Source organism: Oreochromis aureus, linkage group 14 (genome assembly GCF_013358895.1).
Source record: "Oreochromis aureus strain Israel breed Guangdong linkage group 14, ZZ_aureus, whole genome shotgun sequence".
Lineage (NCBI taxonomy): Eukaryota > Metazoa > Chordata > Actinopteri > Cichliformes > Cichlidae > Oreochromis > Oreochromis aureus.
The window spans coordinates 14649370-14672129 of NC_052955.1; the positions used below are offsets into that span (position 1 = coordinate 14649370).

Consider the following 22760-nt stretch of genomic DNA (forward strand, 5'->3'; position numbering starts at 1 on the left):
GTTATGTAAAGGTAAAAAAAAAAAAAACCAACTGACTTATTCTATTGTCTTCTGGGGGCGTTTGCTTTGTGCATTGAATAATAATAACTAGATGACACGAAGTCATCTAGTTATTATTATTTTTATAATTATTACTGAAATTCTTTCAGGAATACAGTGGTGCAAATAAAGAACCAACATTTGCATGAAACACAAACACTGATCAGGCTACATACATATAGTTGACAAATTAATATGTATATATGGGGAAAATGAACAATAAAGAAAAAAACACATTCAGTAGTGAGATTTTATTTAAGTGCATTTTTGAAATTTACTTTGAAATTAATATAAACAAACTTTTTCATGCATTGCAACAACCCTTAAGAAGCAAACTCAGTTCAATCAAATAAAACCCCTTTGTTCTAGATGAATCTGCAAATATGTTACTGCAGTTTAAATTTGTGTGCATTTCAGAACAGGTAGATTGCACCTGATAGAAAAGGCATTAATCACGAGTTAAATCTTTATACTTTTTAAATCTAACAACAACAACAAAAACAGACATAAACAGATAAATTCAAGGGAAGATTTTAAATAATGAAGAAATCTAGGTCAAACTGTGTAGACAAAGATGGATACGTCACTGATCCCAGCGGTGTTCAATAATGTGAACCTCAGCTGCATTTTTGCATGGACAACTTTTTCTCTACCCCCTCCTCAACGTTATTGCAGCGCTAAGTAAACAGCTTCGCCATCCACCGGGCTGGTTATTTTGGTGCTTTTTATGTCACACGGGCTGTGAACTTGATGCTTTCACACGCATTGGACGTGCACACCTTCCTGTCATTTCCACAGCAGACCACAGGGCGGAGCCTCTGCACGAGCCTTCAATGGTGAAACTTCCCTCCCCCGAGTGGGCGGGGCTTCGGATGCTTCGAGAAAATGTCAACAACATGCCGCAGACTTCCAGAGAAACAGAAAGTGAGGAGGAAATGAGGGACAGACAACAAAGAAAGGAAGAAACCCCGGTGTCTCATAACATCGTGACTTTAATATCTCAGTTCGCAGATGATAATTTAACGCTCGTGCGGGTAGGAGTCTCCTTTGTTTGAAAGCTGGGATGCATAGACAGCATGGTTACTTGACTGTCAGCCTGCATCTGCTTTTAATCTTTCACTTGGTGGTACCCTATATGTTGAAAGGAAGGACTGTGGTCTCATGCAAAAGCCTTCATGGCGCTGACCAGATGTCCTTTCTCTAGTTGTCCCCAGCAGAGTATAGTGCTCATGTGCATTATCAGTGACCAGCACTTTAGCCTGGTTGGCAACATCACTCTCATTCCTTTACTTTTCCCTTGTCTCCCACAGAATATAAGCACTGGACTGGCCATTGCTGGTGTAATTGTCATAGCAAGGAGTATCAAACTGGTAAGGGAGAAAGACCCTCAAATGTTCAAAATGTTGTGTGCTATCTCAATTCGCTCTATCAAATCGACATCCTACTACATAGGATGTCATTTTTTCTGTGTTTTTCTAGAATGAGTCATTCAGTTGTCTGTTCCACCTCTGTAGATCACAAAATTTCAAGCTGCGTGTGACATCCCCACACGTTTTATTGAGAGGAACGTCAGCCTTCGTGGGAAAGTCCATTCCATCACAGAGAAAGGATTTAAAGTGGAGCACGTCCCAATTTATCTGCCTGTTATCTCTCCATTACTTTCAAAGTATAAGGGTAATACAGGAGAGAGAAGATCATGAAAGCATGTGCACTATCACACTAGAAATACACGGTCTATACTATTCAGAGCCACTAATCTATGGCTTAGCAGCGTAATTATTTAATCTTTTTGCACCATAATATAATTGTGGCGTTTTTACTTTGCAAAGTCGGATATATTTTATTAAATTGCCATGACTGAAAGTGGCAGGTAAGCCTGTTAGCTGCTATATCAAGTCATAGTAGTCACTGAGCAATGAAATCATAAGGTGCAGCATCAGCTACTTCACCGAGGACACAGATAACACGTTTGCCCCACCTGACTCAACATTTCAAACCTGATCAGTCATTTAGTATAGAGAGGGTTCAATTTGTCTTTGCATCTAACAACAATTTTTTTTCTTTATTATTAAATGTAAAATGCAACATTTCAGTAGTGACACCACTAAACTGTTACATTATGCTTACACTACTAAAAAAATACAGTTTCAGGCCTTGCTCAAAATTCATATTCTAAACAGAATACATAAAATGTCAGGTAAATGCTTTGTCTTTCTTCTTTTCAGATGTGTCTACATCCCTGCTGCTGGTCCATCTTGCAGGAGTGGAGCTGACACCACAGGGGAAACTATGGCTGGAGAAGAACGTGGCCCCTTCCCAAATGGTGTGGTTGAAGCTTATCAGCCGAGAGGACGACATATTGCATTGTTTGGTGTCTCAAAGCAGGGTAAGAGAAACCTTATGTGGAAAATTGAGTAATTAATTTCAAGTTATAAAGTGATATTTCCCTGTCTTCTCGCATCTCTCCAGAAGGGGTCATTGAGGAGCTACTGTATGAACGAAGAGGTACTCAGGCTCGGACTGGCTCGCACTGCCCCCGTAGCTGGTGTCCTCCCTGACTCGCGCCTCTACTGGCGTCTCCACAGACGACTGCACAGGGCAGAGGTGAAAGCTGAGAGGAAGGGTCGGGGTATGTGGAAGGAGGACACCCTGTGGGAGAGAACTTCCAAAGCTATCAGGGACAACGCTGTATTCAGACTGTTGAAGAGGATCTTTAAAAGAACCTGATGCACCAAGTGAGCGATGATTTCCAAGTCAGAATCACAAAAAAGTTTGTTGGAAGTGTGGAAGTGGAAGCCAAAAATGTGATATTTTACATTCCCTTTATTGTGCACTTAGGATTTCTTTAAGTCTTTGATCTGCTTTATTTTCTCTAATACTTAAAAAAAATTCCCAAGAAGTACATTTATACATCAAATCCTTAGTGCACCTGTTGCAAACGATTGAAACGTGTTTTACTGTGTTTCTCAGTCATAAAAAGCTTGAAATTCTTAAAAAGGTTGTTGAACGCTCTTCTTCAATCCTTGAGCTTTCATTACCAATTAAACTAGAGCTAGACACAGCCTCGCCTATTGGTGTGTGTGTGTCTGTGTGTGTGTGTGTGTGTGTGTGTGTGTGTGTGTGTGGGAAACCCCACTAAATTCAAGACGGGGGTGGGGTATTTAATGGTGTTCAAAATAAAGGGGGGTCAACTTGTCCACAGTTGCTATAGAAACACCAAATGTGAAATACAAAGCGACTCCAAGGCTAAACTCTATATTGGTGGCCCCCAAACCCCATGGGAGCCTTATATATTGAGTGTGTGTGTGTGTGAGGGGGCTTTTAAGTACCTATAAAGAGGGCCCTTTTAGTTGTAATGTGACCAGTACATTTAAGCACTAAGCACAGTGGGAAATGGGAGATCAAATCTATTTGTTTCAGAATGCTACATGCTGTTATTGCAGGCATGATTGAAAAATCTCATGAGTGATATTTATCTGCAAACGTTATTCTAATCAGCATACATTGACACCTGCACCAAAGCTAATTTCCTGTTGAGGATCATGCTCCTGTTATTGCTTTTTCTTTGCCAACATTACACCTTGTGCCTGTGGCTGTTACTCATGCTTCATCTGAGCAAGGCAGATGAGGAGGAGGTCCTGCAAAAATGAGGCCAGTCAGCGATGCGTCCTGAGGGGTGCGGGGTGGGGGAGTCACAGTGTAGCGAGAGGTGAAGCAGTCAATCCAGTGGGGCACAAGGAGATTAGTGCAGAGGAGGAGGAGGAGGGTCACTGGGGTAGAAGGGGATTTTGAGTTTGAACACAAAGGCAGAAGAGGAGGAGTCACAGTAGTAGGGAAAGGGAGTGAAGGCGGGGGATGATGAATCAGATTTCTCTTTTGTTGTGCAAATGTTACTAGCCACTGTTACTGCCTAAGAGGCTGGTGATTGGTGGGCTGGTTTAAATTGTAAGGTGCATTTCAGGCTGATGGCTGTTGCTGCTAGACTTTGAACTGTCACTGAGGGAGGAGTGGGAGGGAAACCACGGCTGTGACAGACAGCAGGAGGAGGGCAACGTTTCTAAAGCGAGTGATCACAGAGAGAGTGTGCCGTTTAATCAGGATGTTTAAATGTTTTAGTTAGCTGTTGGTGTAACTTCCTCTTGTATCTCAATTAAATAATAGTAATTTGATATTTTTGGAGATAGCTGAGCAGTACTGATATATAGTAAATAGTTAATAATTAGTTTACATTTGTCCAAAGGTAACCTTGATTTAGAAGAGCCTGTTTCTTATACACTACCAGAAACATTGATGACTGTTACAGTGACAAGTATACTACAGTTAACATTTTGTGCAGATAAAGAAAAATAGAAATGGATATGTCATAGTGGAGAAAGTATCAGTAAAGACGCCAGCTTACGGAACCTTATGCCTTTAAATGTTGAAGTATTTAAAAAGCCTGTTGTGTCTTTTTAGTTTTAACTTAAGTAAATTGAAATCTGAATAAATTATGAAACACAATCCAGTCCGAAATCCATTCCAGGCTTTCCCCAGTTCACTAGTCCCACACCAGTAGTAGTCATTTGAAAAGGCACCATGCTTGATCTAGTGGTGGGTTCTTACCCACACAGTGAAGTTGTTGGAGTCTTCCCTTCCTGAAACCAGACCACTGGGACTATAACAGTGCACTAGTGCCTAATGCTATGGATGTCCAGAGCCTGAAGGACTGCTGTATTACTACCAGTGAAAGTGGCAAGATTTTGTGAAGAAGGACAACTTAACTTCAAAATCAGAAACTGGAGTAAAAGACGTAAGTGGGCTGATGGATTCTTTCTTTCTTAAATAAATACGGCAAGACAGCAACTCATTAAGTGTTACTAACTTAAAAGGCTTTCTTTCCAACTGTGCACTTTAAGACTAAAACAATCTGCACTCAGTCTGCTGTCACTTTAAATACTGTTGTTAGGACATTGTATGCAGTATCCAAGCAGCTGTGCACCTGTTAAACCTGTGTGTCTACCTGGACACAAGCTCTATAAAACCAAAACTCAAGACATTTCCAACCTTATCTTTATTGTCCTGCTCCAGGTAAGACAGAGTCAGGCTTAAAACGTATCTCGGATCACATTGACCAAACCAAAGTGAATAGGCTCATGTGATCATTTATACATTTCTGTCTTGTTCTTTGGCTTGAATGCTGCCGCAGTCAGTAATTAATCAGTGTGACCGATTAAACATTTCTGTGACATTCAATTTCGGCCACTTTCAGTGCTCTTTGCCATGCGAGCTTTAACAACACAGATTTGCAGCAGGGCAGCATAACAAAGGCCTTTATTACACTCAGCCGGTAGCCATCCCAGAAAAAAAGAGATGGGGCACTCCCCCATCCCAGAGCATACTCCTTGGGGATTTTTGATTTGATTTGAGTGGGTTGTTGTGAGTGGCTGGCCCTATGTGAAAGACAAAGAGATTTAAACACACAGGAAGCACAAAGTAACTCTCCTCTCTGGTGCTACTGGCTCATAAACTTTACAGAATGCTGGGGACTGTCTTTGTGTGCTTATTGGATGAAGTATACGCGGACGGGTGACGAATTAAAGGAAAAACGTTAACCTGTGCAATGAGAGTATCCGAATGTGGGGGACATTTTAATGGTAAAGTCTGGGTTTTTGTAACCTGCGATAAAACATTTTTATCATCTTTGTAGTTGTCTTTTATGATGACAACCCCCCCCATCCACAACAAACAAAGTGTCATTAAAGCTTGATAAAGTTGACACAGTTTGACAAAGTGCTGATGAGAGGTAAAAGGGTGTCACATAGCTTAAAGAAGTTAAGCTGCTTTCCCCCAAGCCATTTAGAAAACAACAGATAGCTAATCAATGAAACATTAAAAAACAATAATAAATAAAAGGTAAGAACACATCGTTCTAGTTTTAAGACATATTTTAAAACAGGCAGTGAGGAGGCCGTCCTAACATGGGCTGAGAGGTCATTCCACAGTTTTGGTCCATAAGGTTAGACTGAGCTCGCTATCCCCAAATTGGAAATATCTGTTGGAAAAATGGTAATCCATGTTCCCCAAAGACTTAATATAGCATAGAATGTAGAATGGCAAAACACACTGAAACTACACTAGCATGTAGCTAGTATGTTGTTTTTTATCTTTAATTTGTCAGCATACTGTCATTAGTATATCTTTTTTTCATGTGCAGTTCTGTCTTGTGAGCTTAGTTTTCTATTGAATGAGTCAGCTGTTTTTTTCATCTTCTGTCACAATAAACACGCACTGGTAACAGCTATACCACTTTGCAGCTATTCTATCACACACCCACATGCACTGTAAAAGCTTTGTATGTGTGTGTTTGTGTGTGTGTGTGTGTGAAGGAATGCATTAGCCGTAAAGTGACTCCTTGTGTTGTGTGAGTTAAAGTATTGTGAACAGTGTATCAGCTTGCTGGTGTTGGGTTGTAGGAGTGGAAACATGATTCCTTATGAGTGCTGGGATCACTCATGATCATGAATAATTTACATTTCTTGGTGGAAAAGAAAGGAAGAGGTGATAAAGTGAACAGCTGAGGACTGAACTTTGTTAATTTTGTGGATGTAACTTTCTAACAACTTTCAGTCAATTATGCTGTAAAATGCATAGCCGCAACTTGCGCAAAAACACTTGTTCCTCATATCAGTCTCATCACATTGAAATAGGAAATCATCTGTGACATCTATCTGCTAAAGTAGGACAGCCTGGAAAATGGACTGGCATTATTATAGCACCTTTCTTCTTAAGTCAAGGACTCAAAGTGCTTCCTACTGCAAATCTTATTCAGCCAATTACACACACACACACACACACACACACACACACACTCATGTGGATGCATCAGGGGCAACTTGGGGTTCAGTATCTTTCCCAAGGATACTTTGACATGGGATGGGAGAAGCCAGGAACCAGAGACTGACTTTCCAATTGGTAAATGAGTTGCTCTTCCACCTGAGCAACAGCTGCCCTAGTCTGAGTCTAACTTGAGAGTGGGAAGATTTAGGAGGGGAAGTTGAGGGATGGCTTTGCTTGACATAAGCATGACTTCTAACCCTTACCCAACACTCAATTCAAAGGTAAAGTTCTCTTTGGGACTGTTACGGACAGCGGAAAAACTCCAGTACTCCTTGGTATTGTGCTCCAGGTCTCTGGTATTCCCCTTCTTCCAAAAGATATGACCTCCTTTAGAGTTTTGACGATGATGGTGTCGTGCTGTCTTACCACATCAGTCCAACCCACAGATGTTCAACTGGGTGTAGATCTTGTGACTGTGAAGGCTGCATATTATTCTGACCATTTTTTATGCTAATCTAGCCATTCAGTTTCCCCTTGTGGTCTGTGGATGGGGACGTTGTCATACTCCCAGAAACATTTCCCATTAGGGTAGAAATATTTCAAAAGTGATTATTCAGAACAACTTTGTGTTGATTTGCAATAACCTGAACTCTTAGAACAAAATCATTCTAGTGAAAAAGTCCCCCTACACCAAAACAGAGCAAGTCCTCTCACCGTAGGAGTGAAGCGCCCAGGCTTTTCTTTTAATTTATCACCTGTCTGTGGGTGGACTTATCCTGCTGACCCCTCTGTAACCTCAGGTTCCGCCCCGTATCCTTATCAGGTCAAAGCTCTGTGAAACAGCTCTGACTGGGCAATCAAGATGTTACAACTTCCTTGTACTTCCTTGCGGTCTGGTTAAAATATCTTGTAGTTGTTTAAAGAATGAGTTCACTTGTCAGCCAACCGAATTACACAATTCTACGCACAGACATAAACACCCAAATTAGGAACGTATACTTAAACCTGTTTGAAAAAAAAAAACAAGCAAATTTCTAGTTTGGAATAATGTATTAAACAATACATTACAGTGTACAGTATTCATAAGTGTTCAAATGCCAATTCTTTGGCATTTGTTCCCCATACTTCCAGTACAGTCTGTAATAACGCATTACTGAATTAGTAGGTCACTCAGCCTCCAATACAAAACTATCTGTCTAGCCATCAGCATACCAAGACTGTTTACTCTGTTCTGATAGCTGCTTAACAAGAAATTGCAAGGTACTCATTGACCATGGAGGTTTTACAAGTAGTGTGCTATTAGGATCCCTTTCATTCCCATTGGAGTTGTCGTTAAGGTCAGTGTTTAGAGAGTAACACAGCTGTCTTCAGTATGCACAGAATACCTCTGCTTGTGTTCATGGAGTCAGTTTTATGGAGTGTATTTACAGATTTTAGGATATTATACGGTAGAGTAAAGCAATCTGACAAACTATGTACTCTGTGTAAGTGTAGCTGTACTAACTCTAAACATGACTGACAGATGGCCTCATAAGATAAAACAGAACAATCATTGTACGTCTCATTATTCATGTCTGAGCAGCACACTCTTTGTAATGTGTCAGTATGGCGTAACAGATGCTGCTGTCTTTGTGTCACAGTCATGAGAGGGGGACATTGTTCGATGTACTGATATATGGGCACATATTTAAGTCATGTCTCAAGAACGTTGCAAGTGGCCTTCAAGAAAAAAAAACTCCCATTTTTTTGGAACATGATGCTGTTTTTTGCCCTTTTTTTAATATCACTGCCCCCAAAACTATTTTGTTCTAGGCCTGTAGAGCTTTTCATTAGCACTATTTATGTAAAGTGTGGTTTCACTGCCGTTTAAATAAACTGGTGGTGCATACTGTGTTCAGGGTGTCCCCAAAATCAAATATTTTAATTCTTCAAAAAACTCTCAGTCTCACTATAGACATTATGTTTAGCCTAAGGACTTTTTCATAGCCACTAATCCACATTATACAGAAACATATCAATGACTAACCTCATTCTCTTGGCTTACATTTTATCCATTTTTGTGTCTTCAACCTATTTTTTCTGTCTCTGTGATGTGGGGACACCCACACTGTTACTGAAAACTATAAAACCGCCTTCCTTCATCTTTCCTGTGCTAATGTTCATTATTAACCTAACTATAGCTCTGTGACTGACCAAGAGGTAGCAGGTCATTATATGTTAACCCTCCAAATTGTCAGTGCTATTTACATGTCTGACTTCCTTTACTTCCACAGTTAAGCAGTGCTGTACATGTTTGATTATTTGTTCATTTATTTATTTATTTTAAGGACTATTTCTGTTAGATTAGGTACATTGTCTAAATTACAGCTTTATTCTAATTTCTTCCAACCTCATAATTCCTGATTTTTTATGGATGTCTTGACATTATACTTGGTTGTACAGCCTGGGAGAGCAGCAATACTATATGTATTGGAATTAAAAAAGCATTTGGACATGGGAATGGCTGATAACATATAACTTATTAAAACATGTGCAAACATCTGTGGACATACAGTATGTACGGCACAAATAGAATTTCTAACCAGTATGAAAATTAGTAACTGACCACCTTTATTCTCCAACACAGGGTGAACTCTCTCAGGGAAGCTTTCATTGTAATTGTAATTTCTTAAATAGTCTTCAGGAATAGTTTTCCAGGCTTATTGAGGCACATTCAAAGCCTTTTTGTTATGTTCTCTGTCAAGATGATCCCACACTGCTTCAATAATGTTGAGATGTAGACTTTGGTGAGGCCAGCCCATGACTGATAGTGTTCCATTGTGTGTTTTTCTTTTTTCGGTATTCGTTTACTGCACTGACAGTATGTTTGGGATCAGTATTATACAGAGAAATCAAGCTGTTGCCTGTCAGTTGCTTTCCAAATGGTGGTATTGCATGATTATTGCATGATGGATCAAAGTCTGATGGCTCTTCTCTGCGTCCATAGTTCCATCAATTTTGACAAAATCTCGAACACCACTGGAGATCCAAACCATGACAGAGCCTCCACCGTTTACAGATGGCTGCAGACTCTCACTCTTGAACCTTTCTCCTGACCCTATCCATACATACTGATGAGGTTTAACCAAAAACTTTAAAATTTTGATTGATCAGTCGATAACACCTCTTGCCACTGATTTTCAGTCCAGTTCTCGTGCAATCTCTCAAACTTCAGCTGTTTATCCCTGTGTTTTTTCCTGTAAGAATGGCTTCTTGACAGCCACCGTTGCAATGAGACCATTTCTAATGAAACTTCAAAAAACTTAAGGCACTGTTTATCTATAGATAGTTTTATAGGCATGCCAGTTGTTATTTTATCAACCACACCCAGTTTTGTCAAAATGTTTGACAACTCAATGTTTGACTGGTTAACAACTCCTTGAAAGTCACCTTTTTGATGCAAAAATGCACATTTTTGACTGTCAAATTTTATTATTTTTGTTGTTTTTCATTGTTTCAACTAAAGAAAGGGGACTAAATTATATATTTGTACCAAAAGACACCATTTAAAACTTGTTCTTTGCCAAGTTGTCTCTTTTGTGTAGACACAACATTGGTTCACCCCTTGAGGAGCAGCCTTTAGAGGTTCATTCCTCTTGAAATGGTCAGATACAAGGATTGGATTGAAAATGAGTAAACAGAGGCCACAATCCAAAGAAAAACTTCAGATCTTCAGAAATACTAGAGAAATGCTGTTGTAGATCACTTGATTGGAATGGAAAAAGTAAACTGGATGAATTTCTTGATTCTGCATGTAACAGCTAGCTTGTTGATGTTAGCTTGCTTCCTGGCTAATACTCTAGCTGGCACAATACAAATTTTTGTTTTCATCCACATGCTGAGTTTGTGTTGGAGTCTGTGTTGTACTGAGATCCAGTTATTTGTTGTGTTAGTGAACTCCCAAGTGTTCCCAAGCAGACATTAGCGAGTGTTGTATTCTGTTGACACTGTAGCACACCGAAAGGGAGGCAATGAGGCAAGGCACTGTGAAACATACATATGCACAACAATTTCACAGAAAATCCAGCATGTGTCCTTCACGCAGAAATCAGTCTGATGCAAAAAGCAATGAAAATCATTGAAAAGGTAATTTTCTAAACTATGTTACAACCCAGTCTCACACTGGCAATAAAATATGCAATGAATGCTTGAAAACTGCTTCACATTCTCACAAACAAAAAATCTTTAGGTTGGAGTAAAGCAAAATCTCAGAGCAGGTGCAGAAAATGGCGTGAGCCTGCGGTTTTGTTATAATTTCAACATACACATCCTCCGCATCCTGAATATGTGACCATTTTTGTTGTTCCTGATCTGTTATGCTGTTACCTCACAAAACAAAAAAATCTATTATATATCTAAAACCTTTAGCTGCACCCAAGCCCTTAAAGAACTACAGGATACTTTAAGTATTATCAGAAAAGGTGTTAACAGTTCTGTTTGCAAATTATCTAAATCACTTCATTCGATGCTAAATCTGAAAAGGAATGGTTATGCAATGACTGCAATTTACCATTATAGCGAGGAACTGTAAGAAAACACTAGAAAAAGCTATACTCTAATGAACTAAAATAATCTAAGAATTTAGAGGAAGGTTTAATATTTGGGGCGTTCATGAATGTGTGTTGAGACTCTTGGTGTGTCTGAGACTGTGAGCCGACGGCTTTCAACACTTCTGTTTTTTTTGTAATACTGTACTGATTTTCCTAAATATTGCCTCTGACATATACCCTCCGTACAATAATAATTAAAAATACTAAAACACTCAAAGCGAATCAAAAACTAAATTAAGGCTGAACATTTTCAAACAAAAATTAAGCTGAAATGAGTAAACATGCTCTGGAAATTAACTGAAACTAAACTGACTTAAAGACAGAAAGTCAAAATGAAATTGAAATGAAAAAAACTGATTAGAAAATACAAAACTCTATTAACTCTGATTAGATCGCACCCTGGAGATTTAACCCACATCCACAAGCAGAAGCTTCAACATACTACAGGTAACCTCTGCATTAGCACTGCATGCATGAAACATCAATGTATTTGCAGCTGGCTCTAAATAAAAAAAGACGGGACAAGTGGAAGTATTGAAATGCTGCACACATATATTTGAGGTAATCTTACTCCGGTATGATTTAAATATCTACTACAATAAAGCTTTTGACTTGCAGATATCTTTGACCTACTTCCTGTCAGGACCTGAAATAGAGTAACTCTGGCAGTTTGGCAGTGAAATATCTATTTTTATTCTGCTCTCTCTCCCAGTCAGTAGCCCAATGGAAAAGAAAGAATGGACTGTACTCCCTTGAGGTTTTTGCACTCCATGGTATAGGGTACTACAGTTACATGCAGTAATAAGACTCATTTTACTAACTCACAAGACATAAGCATGACAGCACCCCCACACACATGCACAAACAGCTGAATGATGATGCAATGATGCTTATTATTTTGCATATAAACATGCTTAGCTCGGCTTAGAGCAAAGACCGCAAACGCAGTAATTTACAGGTATGGTCTTGTTTGTTTAGTACAAAAAAAAGGCTATTGTTTGCTTCTTGGTTACCTCCCAATGATGGCAAGTCTTGATATACCCAGCCTAGAAGCAGCCTGCCACACACCCCACTGTACAACTAACTTTTACATTTAATTTTGTTTGTTTTGGACAATTAATGGATGATTTCTGTACTAATTAGTAAACTTTTGAGATGGTGGGATATGGAAGTTTTATCTTAAGATAGAGCTAGTGCGCCATCCTGCTTCCTCCTGTTTTCAGTGTGCTAAGCTATAGCTACTCAGTACCTATCTGTGTAGCTTTACATTTAATATTCGTGTTTTCATATATAGTATCTTCTGTTAAGAAAGCATCTAAATGTTTTCTTCAAACTGACGAAACCCTGTTTCTTCCAGCTTTGTGGTTCTGTCTCAGAAACACCACTTACTAAAAGAATTGTCAGTTCAGATGGTCATTGCATTGTTGATATCATTTTGCTGTGCGCCTTTGCACAGCATTTATAACGTCTGCCGACTTGTAAGTGCAAACGTGGTGAGTTCTTGCCGTGTGATTTGTCTTTTTTTCGTAATCTATCTGCATTGCAACCTGACATCCCGTTAAAGCTGCGCAAACAATATCCCCCATCATCTACCTCAGCTGCTCAACTCCTGTCTCTAATTTCGACTCTGTTATGAAAACAAACAGAATTTAGGAACATTATTCTATAATTAAGCAGTAAGCCTCAAGGGGCTGCGCTCTACAGTGAATTCAGAGCCCCTAAGAGACTTTGCTGACATAAGGTGGAGCAGAGCTGAGAGAAGCCTCAGATTTTTGTGCTTTTGGCATGAAAGCAACGCAAAGGTTGTCTCATCTCCTTTAATTAAAAAGCTTTTTTGTTGAGTAGGAATAATGACACAAATTCAAAGCTGTGTTCCGCCAACTACCAGTGCACTAGGCTGCACTGATTAGCTGAAATATGTGCTATCAAAGCTTTCCTTAACTCCTTTCTGTGCCTTTGTTGTTCTTCTTGAAACACTTTCTTTGTTGTTTTCCTCCATACCCTGAAGTAAAAGGTGAATATTTGTGCTTTCATATGGTTTGTGCTTAAGTCAGTTGTTTCTATTACATTTAATTTTCTTTCTTTAAATATCTTGTAAAGTTAACTTCCTGCAGCTGCCAGTGCACACCTAACCAATAAATGTAAAATCTGACTCCTTATTGAAAGTATAGTATTCCAACTGTCTACTACAAGAAGAGTTTAAAACAATGAAACTTTTCGACTGACACTACAAGGCATTGCCATTTTTGGATTATGCACACTCTGGCTTGAATGACACGGGTCTCGTATTAACAGGATACATGAGTCTCGATCCATGTGGTCTATGATAAACACCATTCACATTACAGGTCCGTTTTAAAACAAGGTGGTTGCAGGGTCACAGGAAAGTACTTTCACCTTCAAGACACTTGACCCTTGAGCTTTGTGTGTTTCAACAGTCACCTCTCCTCAGGTCAGCTGAAACCAGACGCCAATAACTGTCTCAGGGGCTCCAAGCCTTTTCAGAACTACACAGCTTTGGTGTGTATTTGTATGTGTGTGTAGTATGACGCAATAAATCAGAGAAAGACAGATGAGCAACAGGTGGGAAATCACTAAGAGCTGCCATGGAAATGGTAGGAATGAAAGGTAATCTGGAGGAAGTAAAGGAAAAAGAAGAGAAATGGAAAGAAGATAAATGGGAACACATGTAGAGAAGTAGATGGGAAAAATCAAAGGAGACAAAAAAACTGAACGAAGAGAACTGGCTAGAGAAATGGGACCTGGTTGGTGAATGCAGAGCAGGCGAGACAGCAGGGAGCCTGGGTCGTGTCTAAATAGCAACAATCGGATAATTTAATTCAATTCAAGCTTTGATTACAGAAGCAGGAAAGGACTACCGAAAGATTACTTTCATGTTGACTTTTGCCGTTATTGTAATTACGTCTTCATGTCCAGAAAGCATTTAGTCTTTAAACCTTCAGTAAGCCTTATTTTGAAACGGAATCACTTGCTGTTTGGAGATTTGTGACTTGACTCACAGCTAAGGAAATGCAGCAGATTTATTTTATTATATTACATATATCATCATATTACTTTTTACATTTATCCAGATTTCTGCAAAAATGTTGACACAAGATAATCAAATTGTCCTCTCCTTCATAGGTCATCCAGTTGTTTGTCCTCCTCCTCTCAAAATGAGCTCCTGGGTGGTGAACAGGAAAGGAGAGCCGCAGTACCGACGGCACTTCTTGGCAGACAATAGCATCTTTCATGGTAAATATCAAATAGACACACAGAATAGTTTGACAGCTGCATGTCTTGAGAATGGACACTAGAGGGAGATGCATTGCCAAAAAAAGTGCTTAAAGTAATATCAGACTTGTATCACACTGCACAGCCAATACAACAAACCCTCCCTATTATGGTATAAAAAAATAACTGCAAGCAACTGACTCAGTGCATAACGTACATGGAAAAGCTGTTCATAGATGTTTGTATTGGCAGGTTATTGGACTTTCTTTTATTGCTTTCTTTCTTTTATTGATGAAAAGCATCTCTTTGCCTTGCATGAATTGCTCACCATGGAAAAGAATATCTGTGAAATGAAAACAAGATATCTCTTATCTGTTTCTCACATTTCCATCAGTACAAGGTAATGTTTGTATGAAGCTGCACTGTAAAATCTAATTAGTTCCCAGAACTCAAAAAAATTATGGAAACTCGTTGCCTCAAAAAAATTGAGTAAAGCTTAGCTAAAAATGACTAAGTTAGAACAACTTATTTACTTTGAGTACTCTGTACAAGCTCATTTGTTCCCAGAACTCAAAAAAATTGGATCAAGTTTACGTAAGATGACCAAGTTAGGGCAACTTACTCATTTTGAGTACACTGTACAGCCTTGTTAGTTCCCAGAACTCAAAAAAATTATGGAAACTTGTTGCCTCAAAAAAACTAAGTAAAGCTTACTTAAGATGACTGTTAGGACAACTTATTCATTGCAAGTCTGCAGTATTAACAATAACTTGATATTTCTGACTGTACAATACTAATTGTTTACCTACTGACAAACATGTTAAGTTCAACTAAATGAAAAAACAATTTGTGGTAACCTGAATATGATTAAAAATAATTAACAACAATTTTTGTAATGATGTTAAAATGAGCCCAACTTTTATTTTCAAACACAACAAAGTATAACAGCCAACATACTGGACACTGTTCTGCTGAACAACAAACAATTATATTGCCATCACTGTTATAATCTTACAATGAAACAAAGTCTCAGATTTAATTATTCTGAAAATAAGTTTAGGTCTACCACAGTTTGTTTTGTACTTACATTACTTATATAATCAAAATAAAATATTTATTGTTCTGTCACAAGTGCAGTCTCTAATTTAAACAACACATTTGTTTTCCATTCCAACACATGAGCTGGAATGTTGTATTATTTTAAGGATGCTTGTTTCCAGTCCAGGCATTACTGCCTGAATGACTGTCATGGATCGAGGTGATCCAAATGTAGGTGCAGAAGAAAGTCTTTAACTTCCCTTAAGTAGAGTGGCAGTGGATGTGGGTTGGAGATGCAATGAGCTTGAACCTGCAGGCGACCATCTTCACTGACCACGCCATCTGTGACGGAGGACTCATCTCTCCTGGTGTCCTGCAAGCAAACAATCATATTTTTTGGAACATGAACTTAATTGCTTTCTTAAAACATTTTTTTCTGCATTTGGTATAAAACAGACTCCAATTTAGACGATCTCAGGCCCCCTCCCCACCGGAGAGGTGACTTTCAATGTCCCAAATTGTCAGTCTGGATAGCCCTGACCACCACCCAACACACAATAATGTCATGAAAGCATCATTTTAAAAAGGGCTTTGCAAACATGGCCAATAACTTTCATTCTAATGATGTGCAAAATGATTTTGGGCACAAAACAGATTTTGCTGTTAGAAAACTTGCAGACTTCACTATATACAGTGTAGACCCTCTAAACTAAGTTTGGGGGATGTGATCTTTCAAGAAATGCAGACCAAACTGTTGTTGTTTTTTTACTTGCACAGCATGTCTTGTAGAATTAACTGTGGTCACCAGCAACAGCATAGTGCAGTCATATCTCAAGTCTAATAACAGAAGACAGGAAAAGATCAGTAAAGAAACAACTTCCCCAAACCAAAGCACAAATAAAACAATAAGTAAAACAGGCTGATCTAAAGTATGATTAAACTTCAGCCTGATTAATATAAATGTCACTGACAGTTGCTAATATATTGGAAAACCAAAATACTTACTGATGTCTTTCTGTCCAACAGCAGGAGTGCTGGTCCCGAGCCTCAAAGACAGTAAGAAGCAAGCAGAGGAGAAAAAACAGAACATTTTTCAGAAACTGATTTGATCCTTAATGGCTGTGCAATCATTGTAACATAGAGTTTGCTTATGTTGTTAAATAAAGGCTAGATTTGACATTAATAGATGCCACAGATGTTCTAAAGCTGCCACAAAGCATGACAAAAAAAATAGACGTCTCCGAAAACGTCTGAGCATTTTTGCAAATATGTGATGTCTTGATAAATCGAGCAGATATTTGAAATTTACACAGCTACATTCTCGCCTGAAAACATCTTAAAAGTTTATTTTGTGACCCAGAAAAAGTAATAAGTTTTTCAGCGGCGCTCCTCCGCCATTGCCGCTTACTTACAAATGCGCACAGGCTCCGACAACCGTGGCCGACAAATGCGATCCTCCTTTTCCCCAGACTACCCTTTCTGGGTCACAAAATAACCTTTACGATATTTTCAGGCGACAATGTAGCTATGTAATGCTCAAATATCTACTTAATTTATCAAAATATCACATATTTGCAAAAGTGCTTCCAGGTTTTCGGAGAGCTCTGTTATCCACCCCTCACACCTACCCCACCCCTAAGGGCTGCACCTCCCGAAGAATTTTGTCTGGGCTCTTATCTCACTTATTTATTTCAAACAATCAACAGAAAATTTCACCACATAGTTTTATGTAAGGTTTTTAAGGCTGTGGTGTTAATTTTAAGTAACATGAGCCCAGCGGCAGCAGCAACGCTAGGCTAACACTAACTAGCTAGCAAGATTTTAAACCTGGTGCTAAACTAAGAGAAGCCACAAATCAGTTTGAATAAGAGTAAACATTTACTCACCAAGTCAGTGTATCAGGTAAAGATCCACAGCAATGACAACAATAATATCTTGAGCTGACGCTTCTCCAGGTTTGCTCAACATATTCCATAAAAATGCACCGTGAACATGCGGACTGATCTGAGAGGGAGGAGGACGGTAGTCACGTGGCATTTTCAAAACACATCTTTATCCTTCCGCACTGAGAAGCAAAACTTCCAGCTTACTTAGTTTTTCTAAGTTAAGACAACTCAAATAAATGGAGTTTATCAGCGTTTTTGCATAAAAAGTACTGGTAACTTATTTAAATTGAGTTCTAATAACAAATTGATAAAAATTGAGTTCAGCCTATTTAATATTTTTAATTAAACACAATATTACATTTTACAGTGTGTTATCAAAGCAATGATTTTCAAACCATTTAATAATATACATAATTGGAATGATCACAGAGACAACATATCAAATGTTGAAACTGACGTATACCTAAGATATTGTAACTGCTGGTATTTTTAAAAAAAAATATAGATTTGATGATTTTTCGAATATGTTGGGTCAATGGGAACAAGGAATTATAAAATACCAATTTGAAAAATTTGACTACTAAGTAGGTTAATTTGTAAGAGTGCGGGGTGGAGAAGTCTCAGATTCATAAAGAATCAAGACTTTTTTCAAATAAAGAAGGAGGGAGGGAGGGAGTCACCATTCTGAAACTTTGCATGGGAAAGAAATCAAAAACATCTACTGGACACAGTGTCACCAAAACAAATGTCTGTATAAGAAACAATGTGGAAAAAAATAGATGAAATATTTGTGACATTTGGGCACTTGGCATGCACATGGACTCAGGAAGTGATTGCCAGAGAACACAGTTCATTCCCCCCTCCACAATTAAAACTGCCACCCACACCTTATATGTGCAACACCTAGAGGTGAAAACGTATTCTGTTCTTTGATGCATTGAAATTATTTTTGGAAATCATAGAGGCTACAGCGAAGAAGAACAATCCAGATTATTAGCAGCTAACAGCGCAAATGCCTGCTTGACCCTATGAGAGTGCACTGGTGCCTTTAGCATGGGTACCCCTCATCTGTGTCAGTGCCGGACAATATATACATGTTTTGGAGTAACATATACTGCATTCCAGTCAATTTCTTTCTTTTTCTTTTTTTTAAAGCTTTGCTTATGTCAAACTATATCATTCAAATAACAGCATGGCTTTGTAGTGAAAGAATCTAGGTTCTAAACTAACCTGCCTCCAGTCCAGACCTGCCACCCACCCAGTTTTTGTCATATTGCTGTAAAATGACAAAAATTGACGACTGAAAAAATTGCTGCTGAAATGGATTGCTTTTAAAACTCCAGCAGTTCATCTCCTCACCTCCCAAGCATTTACAGCTTGTTGTTAAAAGAAGAGGTGCTGAAACACCGTGGTGTTAAAAATGCCCCCGTCATCATATTCAAAATGAACACATTCACAAAAAAATTAGGTTGCAACATTTATGTATTGCATTAATAGCATTTTCAAGTAACGGGGACATCACGGCATTTTATTTTTATTCACACTTCACTTCTTTGGAAATGTCATATTTTCCTTTTTTGTATTACACATCATCTGAAACATTGAGAGACTTTACTGTTTACGTTAGATATAATCTAAGTCAGTTTTTCCTTACAATTTTTCTTAATCTGAACTAAATCCAGACATGCAGTTGCATCAGTTTGTTCTTGATCTCTGCACTGACAGCTCTGTCAGAAAAATCCATGAAAAATCTCTGATGGGTCGGTTTGCTTTTGTGTTTGACACACCTACAGCAGACAAACCATTTACAGCCTCACCTTGACAAACTGCCTCCCGACTCTCCATCCTACTTCGGTAGACTGTGTGCTATGCTCTGGCTGTACCATCTCTTGTCAGTGAACTGTAGTAGAAAACAGGCATGACTGCTTCAGTGCTCTTCTGTGGATGATGGACTGAGCTGACTGACAAAGAGAGAAAACACAATTGCTTGTTTTCCCATCTGTTATGCTTAGAAATCACCATGTGTATGAAATTTCAGACAATTTCTCTCCATGTATTTATAATTTGTATATGTAATTTCTCTGAGGATGAAGTTGCCTTTTCTTTTAGAATCTGGGAGCTAATAATGTTGTGAAAATGAAAAAAGAGTAGCCTGCTGAGCACAAAATGAGAATGCATTTTCAGTTTTTTTTTTTTTTTTTTTTACTAATCTGGTGACATTAAGCTGTTGTGTCATTTTTAAGAGGTGAAAAAGGAAGAAAAATCACACACGCTGTATGAAATCTGCTGCATCATTTCTGGGGTTAAGATTTATTTTAAATCTCAGTTTCTATTTTTCCATTAATGTCCCTGACATGTTTGTCCTTTAGTGTCAGGACATATATTTATTTCCCTTTTCACTTCTTCACTCTGCCTCTTTTGCTTCTTCCAAGTTGTTTGCGGCCTTGTGAATTTTCAAGGTGGCTGATTTTGTTTTTGTTTGATCATGATGTATAAACTAGACACTGCAAGGTGTTTGGGGCTGGGCCCATTAATTGTCTGTGATCAGGCAAGTGTGAATGAAGAAAAGTTTGTGTTTGAATCAGAGTCACCAATTACCTTCTAATACACAGGATGCTACACTAAACTGAGGGTGACACTGGTGTTCAGACATGCATTTTTGTTTCTTCAGACAGCACTAATCGATTTGGTAACCTCTGCCTCTGGCTCCCAGTGTTTGAACACTGCGCGTCTGTGTGTCTGCTCGGTCATTCCGAAATTGTCTCTTGCAGTCCTAAATGAAATGGCTTTAACGAGGACCAGTGGACGAAACTAATCTATGAGATTCAGACTGAGTAAACTTTCATTAGGGAAATGACTCTACTGGGATGATACGCTCCCGGCTGGACACACACAAACATAAAAACGCTCACACGCAATTTAAACGCTAAAAAACCCTACCTATTTATTAATGTTTACACGGGACTTGCTCTGCCTCTGTCGCTCTCTCTGGGGAACCAATATGTCCCAGTGTGTTTACTGCATTCCTATTATTTCACGAAGCCTGCTTCCTGTTGTGTTTTGGGGTAAGCATGGAGAGAGACAGGCAATGTAAAGTGGGTCATAGCGCTGGCATCGCTGCGCAATTGTGCCGCTTTTGTTGTTTTTTGTTTTTATCGTTTAAGGCTGCAGTCAATCACTGACCGTTTGTTTTGTTACATATGCTTGTAACAAAACAAACGGATGTTGCACGAGCTGATTTTGGTGGGGAATTTAAACTGTCGTCAAGCAGCTGATCGGGCAAAAAAAAACAACAAAAAAAAAAAACTGGTGAAAATGTCCAAATGACCAACTCCAGTGGCTAAAGCCAACGCGCTGTGCGCTATCATTCACGTTCATTCATTCCACGCCCGTCTTGAGCTCTCGCTCATTAACATCCACTCTCCGCCAAACCCATCGAGCGTGTGAGAAATCGGCTTATCGTTTTGCTCCTGTGTTGCGCCTGGTGAGAGGAGAGGATGTGCGCGCACAGGCTGTGGATGTGAGCTTTGGTGATTTGTGAATCCACTCTGCAGACAGTACAGGGAGGCAGGTACTGAGGAGCACTTTGCTTCTGGGGCTTGTTTTTGGATTCTTAAAACAAGTGTCACTTTATGATTATGACGCGCTTATTGTGAACAGTCTAGTCATCATGGAGAAATGGACTAATCGGATACTTTTTGGTGGCATCTTGGCATTTCAAACTGCCAGTATTAGGGTATAAAATGATGTCCGAAGCGCATGGAGGGATTTTGTGAGACCAACAACTTCAGTCCTAAATGGCAGAGCTTGAAGTTTGCAGAAATCTTAGTTTGGAGAGGGGTAAGTGATCGTTTTCAGTACTTGGACATTGTGATTATATAGTGTTTCAGTCTCACAGAAGACAGTGCGGTGCACACATTCCTTCGCGTGCGCACCAGCCTAAATCGTAAGCAGGCTGGAGCGTAATATCTCCACTGCGCTTGTTGTGGGGAATTTTCATCACCCACTCTGCTACAAACGCTGGAAAAATGAACCTAATCGCATTGTCATTTGCATGAGGGATTCATTAGGCAGTGTTTAGGCTGATGTTTATTGGCGTTTCAAATACAGAAAGAATTAATTACACTCGGGGCAATATTTTAATTTTAATTTGTTAACTGCTGAGCGTTTATGTCAGTTTATATGAGAAATGTTGATGAGGAGCAGCAGCGGGAAACTGTCCCTGGTGCTGAAAATGCCCCTTTGTACGTGTCACTAGGGGGCAGAAAACCCCTTTAATTTCTCGATTGGATAACACTGCCCTCAGTCCATATAGATCTGCATCCTGTAAGATCCGGATCTTCTGCACTGTTACACAAATCTATCCATATCTGAGATGTTCACAAGTTCTGTCAGTACAATGCCTCGGTGAGAACATGTCTCAGAAACTGACACACCACATAGCATTACCACATGCTCAGTAAAAGAGGTGGGCTTGATTGTTGGTGGCATCAAGAGAAATAGGATCATTTTGAAAATCAGGCAGGGGATGTTAAGCACCATACAATGTGGCAGAGCTCTGGGTTGAGTCTTGATGGCCAAATTGAAGCCCTAACAATCCCCGGGCTATTACAGCAGCCCTTTTATGATGTCAAAAATATGGAGAATCCTTGGCACTTAAAAACAGAATACGTCAAGCTGTCAGCCCCCGCCACCACCCCTTGCAGTGCCAGGGTTTGTGTGTTTTTCTTTCTTTCTCATTTTGGGGTTTTAGAGGGAGGGCCCTGCTAGCCTTGGACACGACACTAGCTCTTTATTCGTTTTGAACAACTCGTGTGCTTCATGGACAATCCAGCTCTTGCTGTGAGAGAAACTGAACAAAAAATGAAAGGAAGAGGAAGGTATGGAGGAGCATGCATAGATACTAATCTCCTCCACATGGAGGAAATGGCTTTTCCATGTAAAATGTGTTTTTCCTCATGTGTCTCTCCTGCACTGATGATGATGATGATGAATCACAGCACGTTCCCCTGTCTTCTCTCTACCGTCATCTTTGTCTCTGCCTCTTCCTTTTTTGTAGCTTTGGGGCAGAAACAGCAAGCAGACACCAGGAAGAAACACACTCTCAGTCCTTTAGATCTTCTCTGTTCTCCAAAAGTATTTCTCTTCTCTTCTCTTC

At 39.2% G+C, this 22760-nt stretch overlaps 2 protein-coding genes across 3 annotated transcripts in view; both read left to right on the top strand.

Moving 5' to 3' along the window:
* Positions 1–891: 891 nt before the first annotated feature.
* Positions 892–3036, top strand: c18h3orf33 (c18h3orf33 homolog (H. sapiens)). The gene is made up of 5 exons (XM_031759762.2): positions 892–1073; positions 1350–1409; positions 1554–1713; positions 2265–2425; positions 2509–3036. The coding sequence occupies exons 1-5, from the start codon at positions 912–914 to the stop codon at positions 2764–2766; spliced, it is 801 nt and encodes a 266-aa protein (XP_031615622.2). The 5' UTR covers positions 892–911; the 3' UTR covers positions 2767–3036.
* plch1 (phospholipase C, eta 1) overlaps positions 2641–22760 on the top strand; it is a 71347-nt gene continuing 51227 nt past the window's right edge. Inside the window, exons 1-2 of one of the 2 annotated variants that reach the window (XM_039598071.1) lie at positions 2641–2774; positions 14589–14699. In XM_039598071.1, the coding sequence (XP_039454005.1) occupies positions 14621–14699 (79 nt within the window). In that variant the 5' untranslated portion in view covers positions 2641–2774; positions 14589–14620. Of the gene's footprint in view, positions 2775–3178; positions 4829–14588; positions 14700–22760 lie in introns of those variants that run through there. The other variant, XM_039598070.1, reaches the window with a different exon arrangement.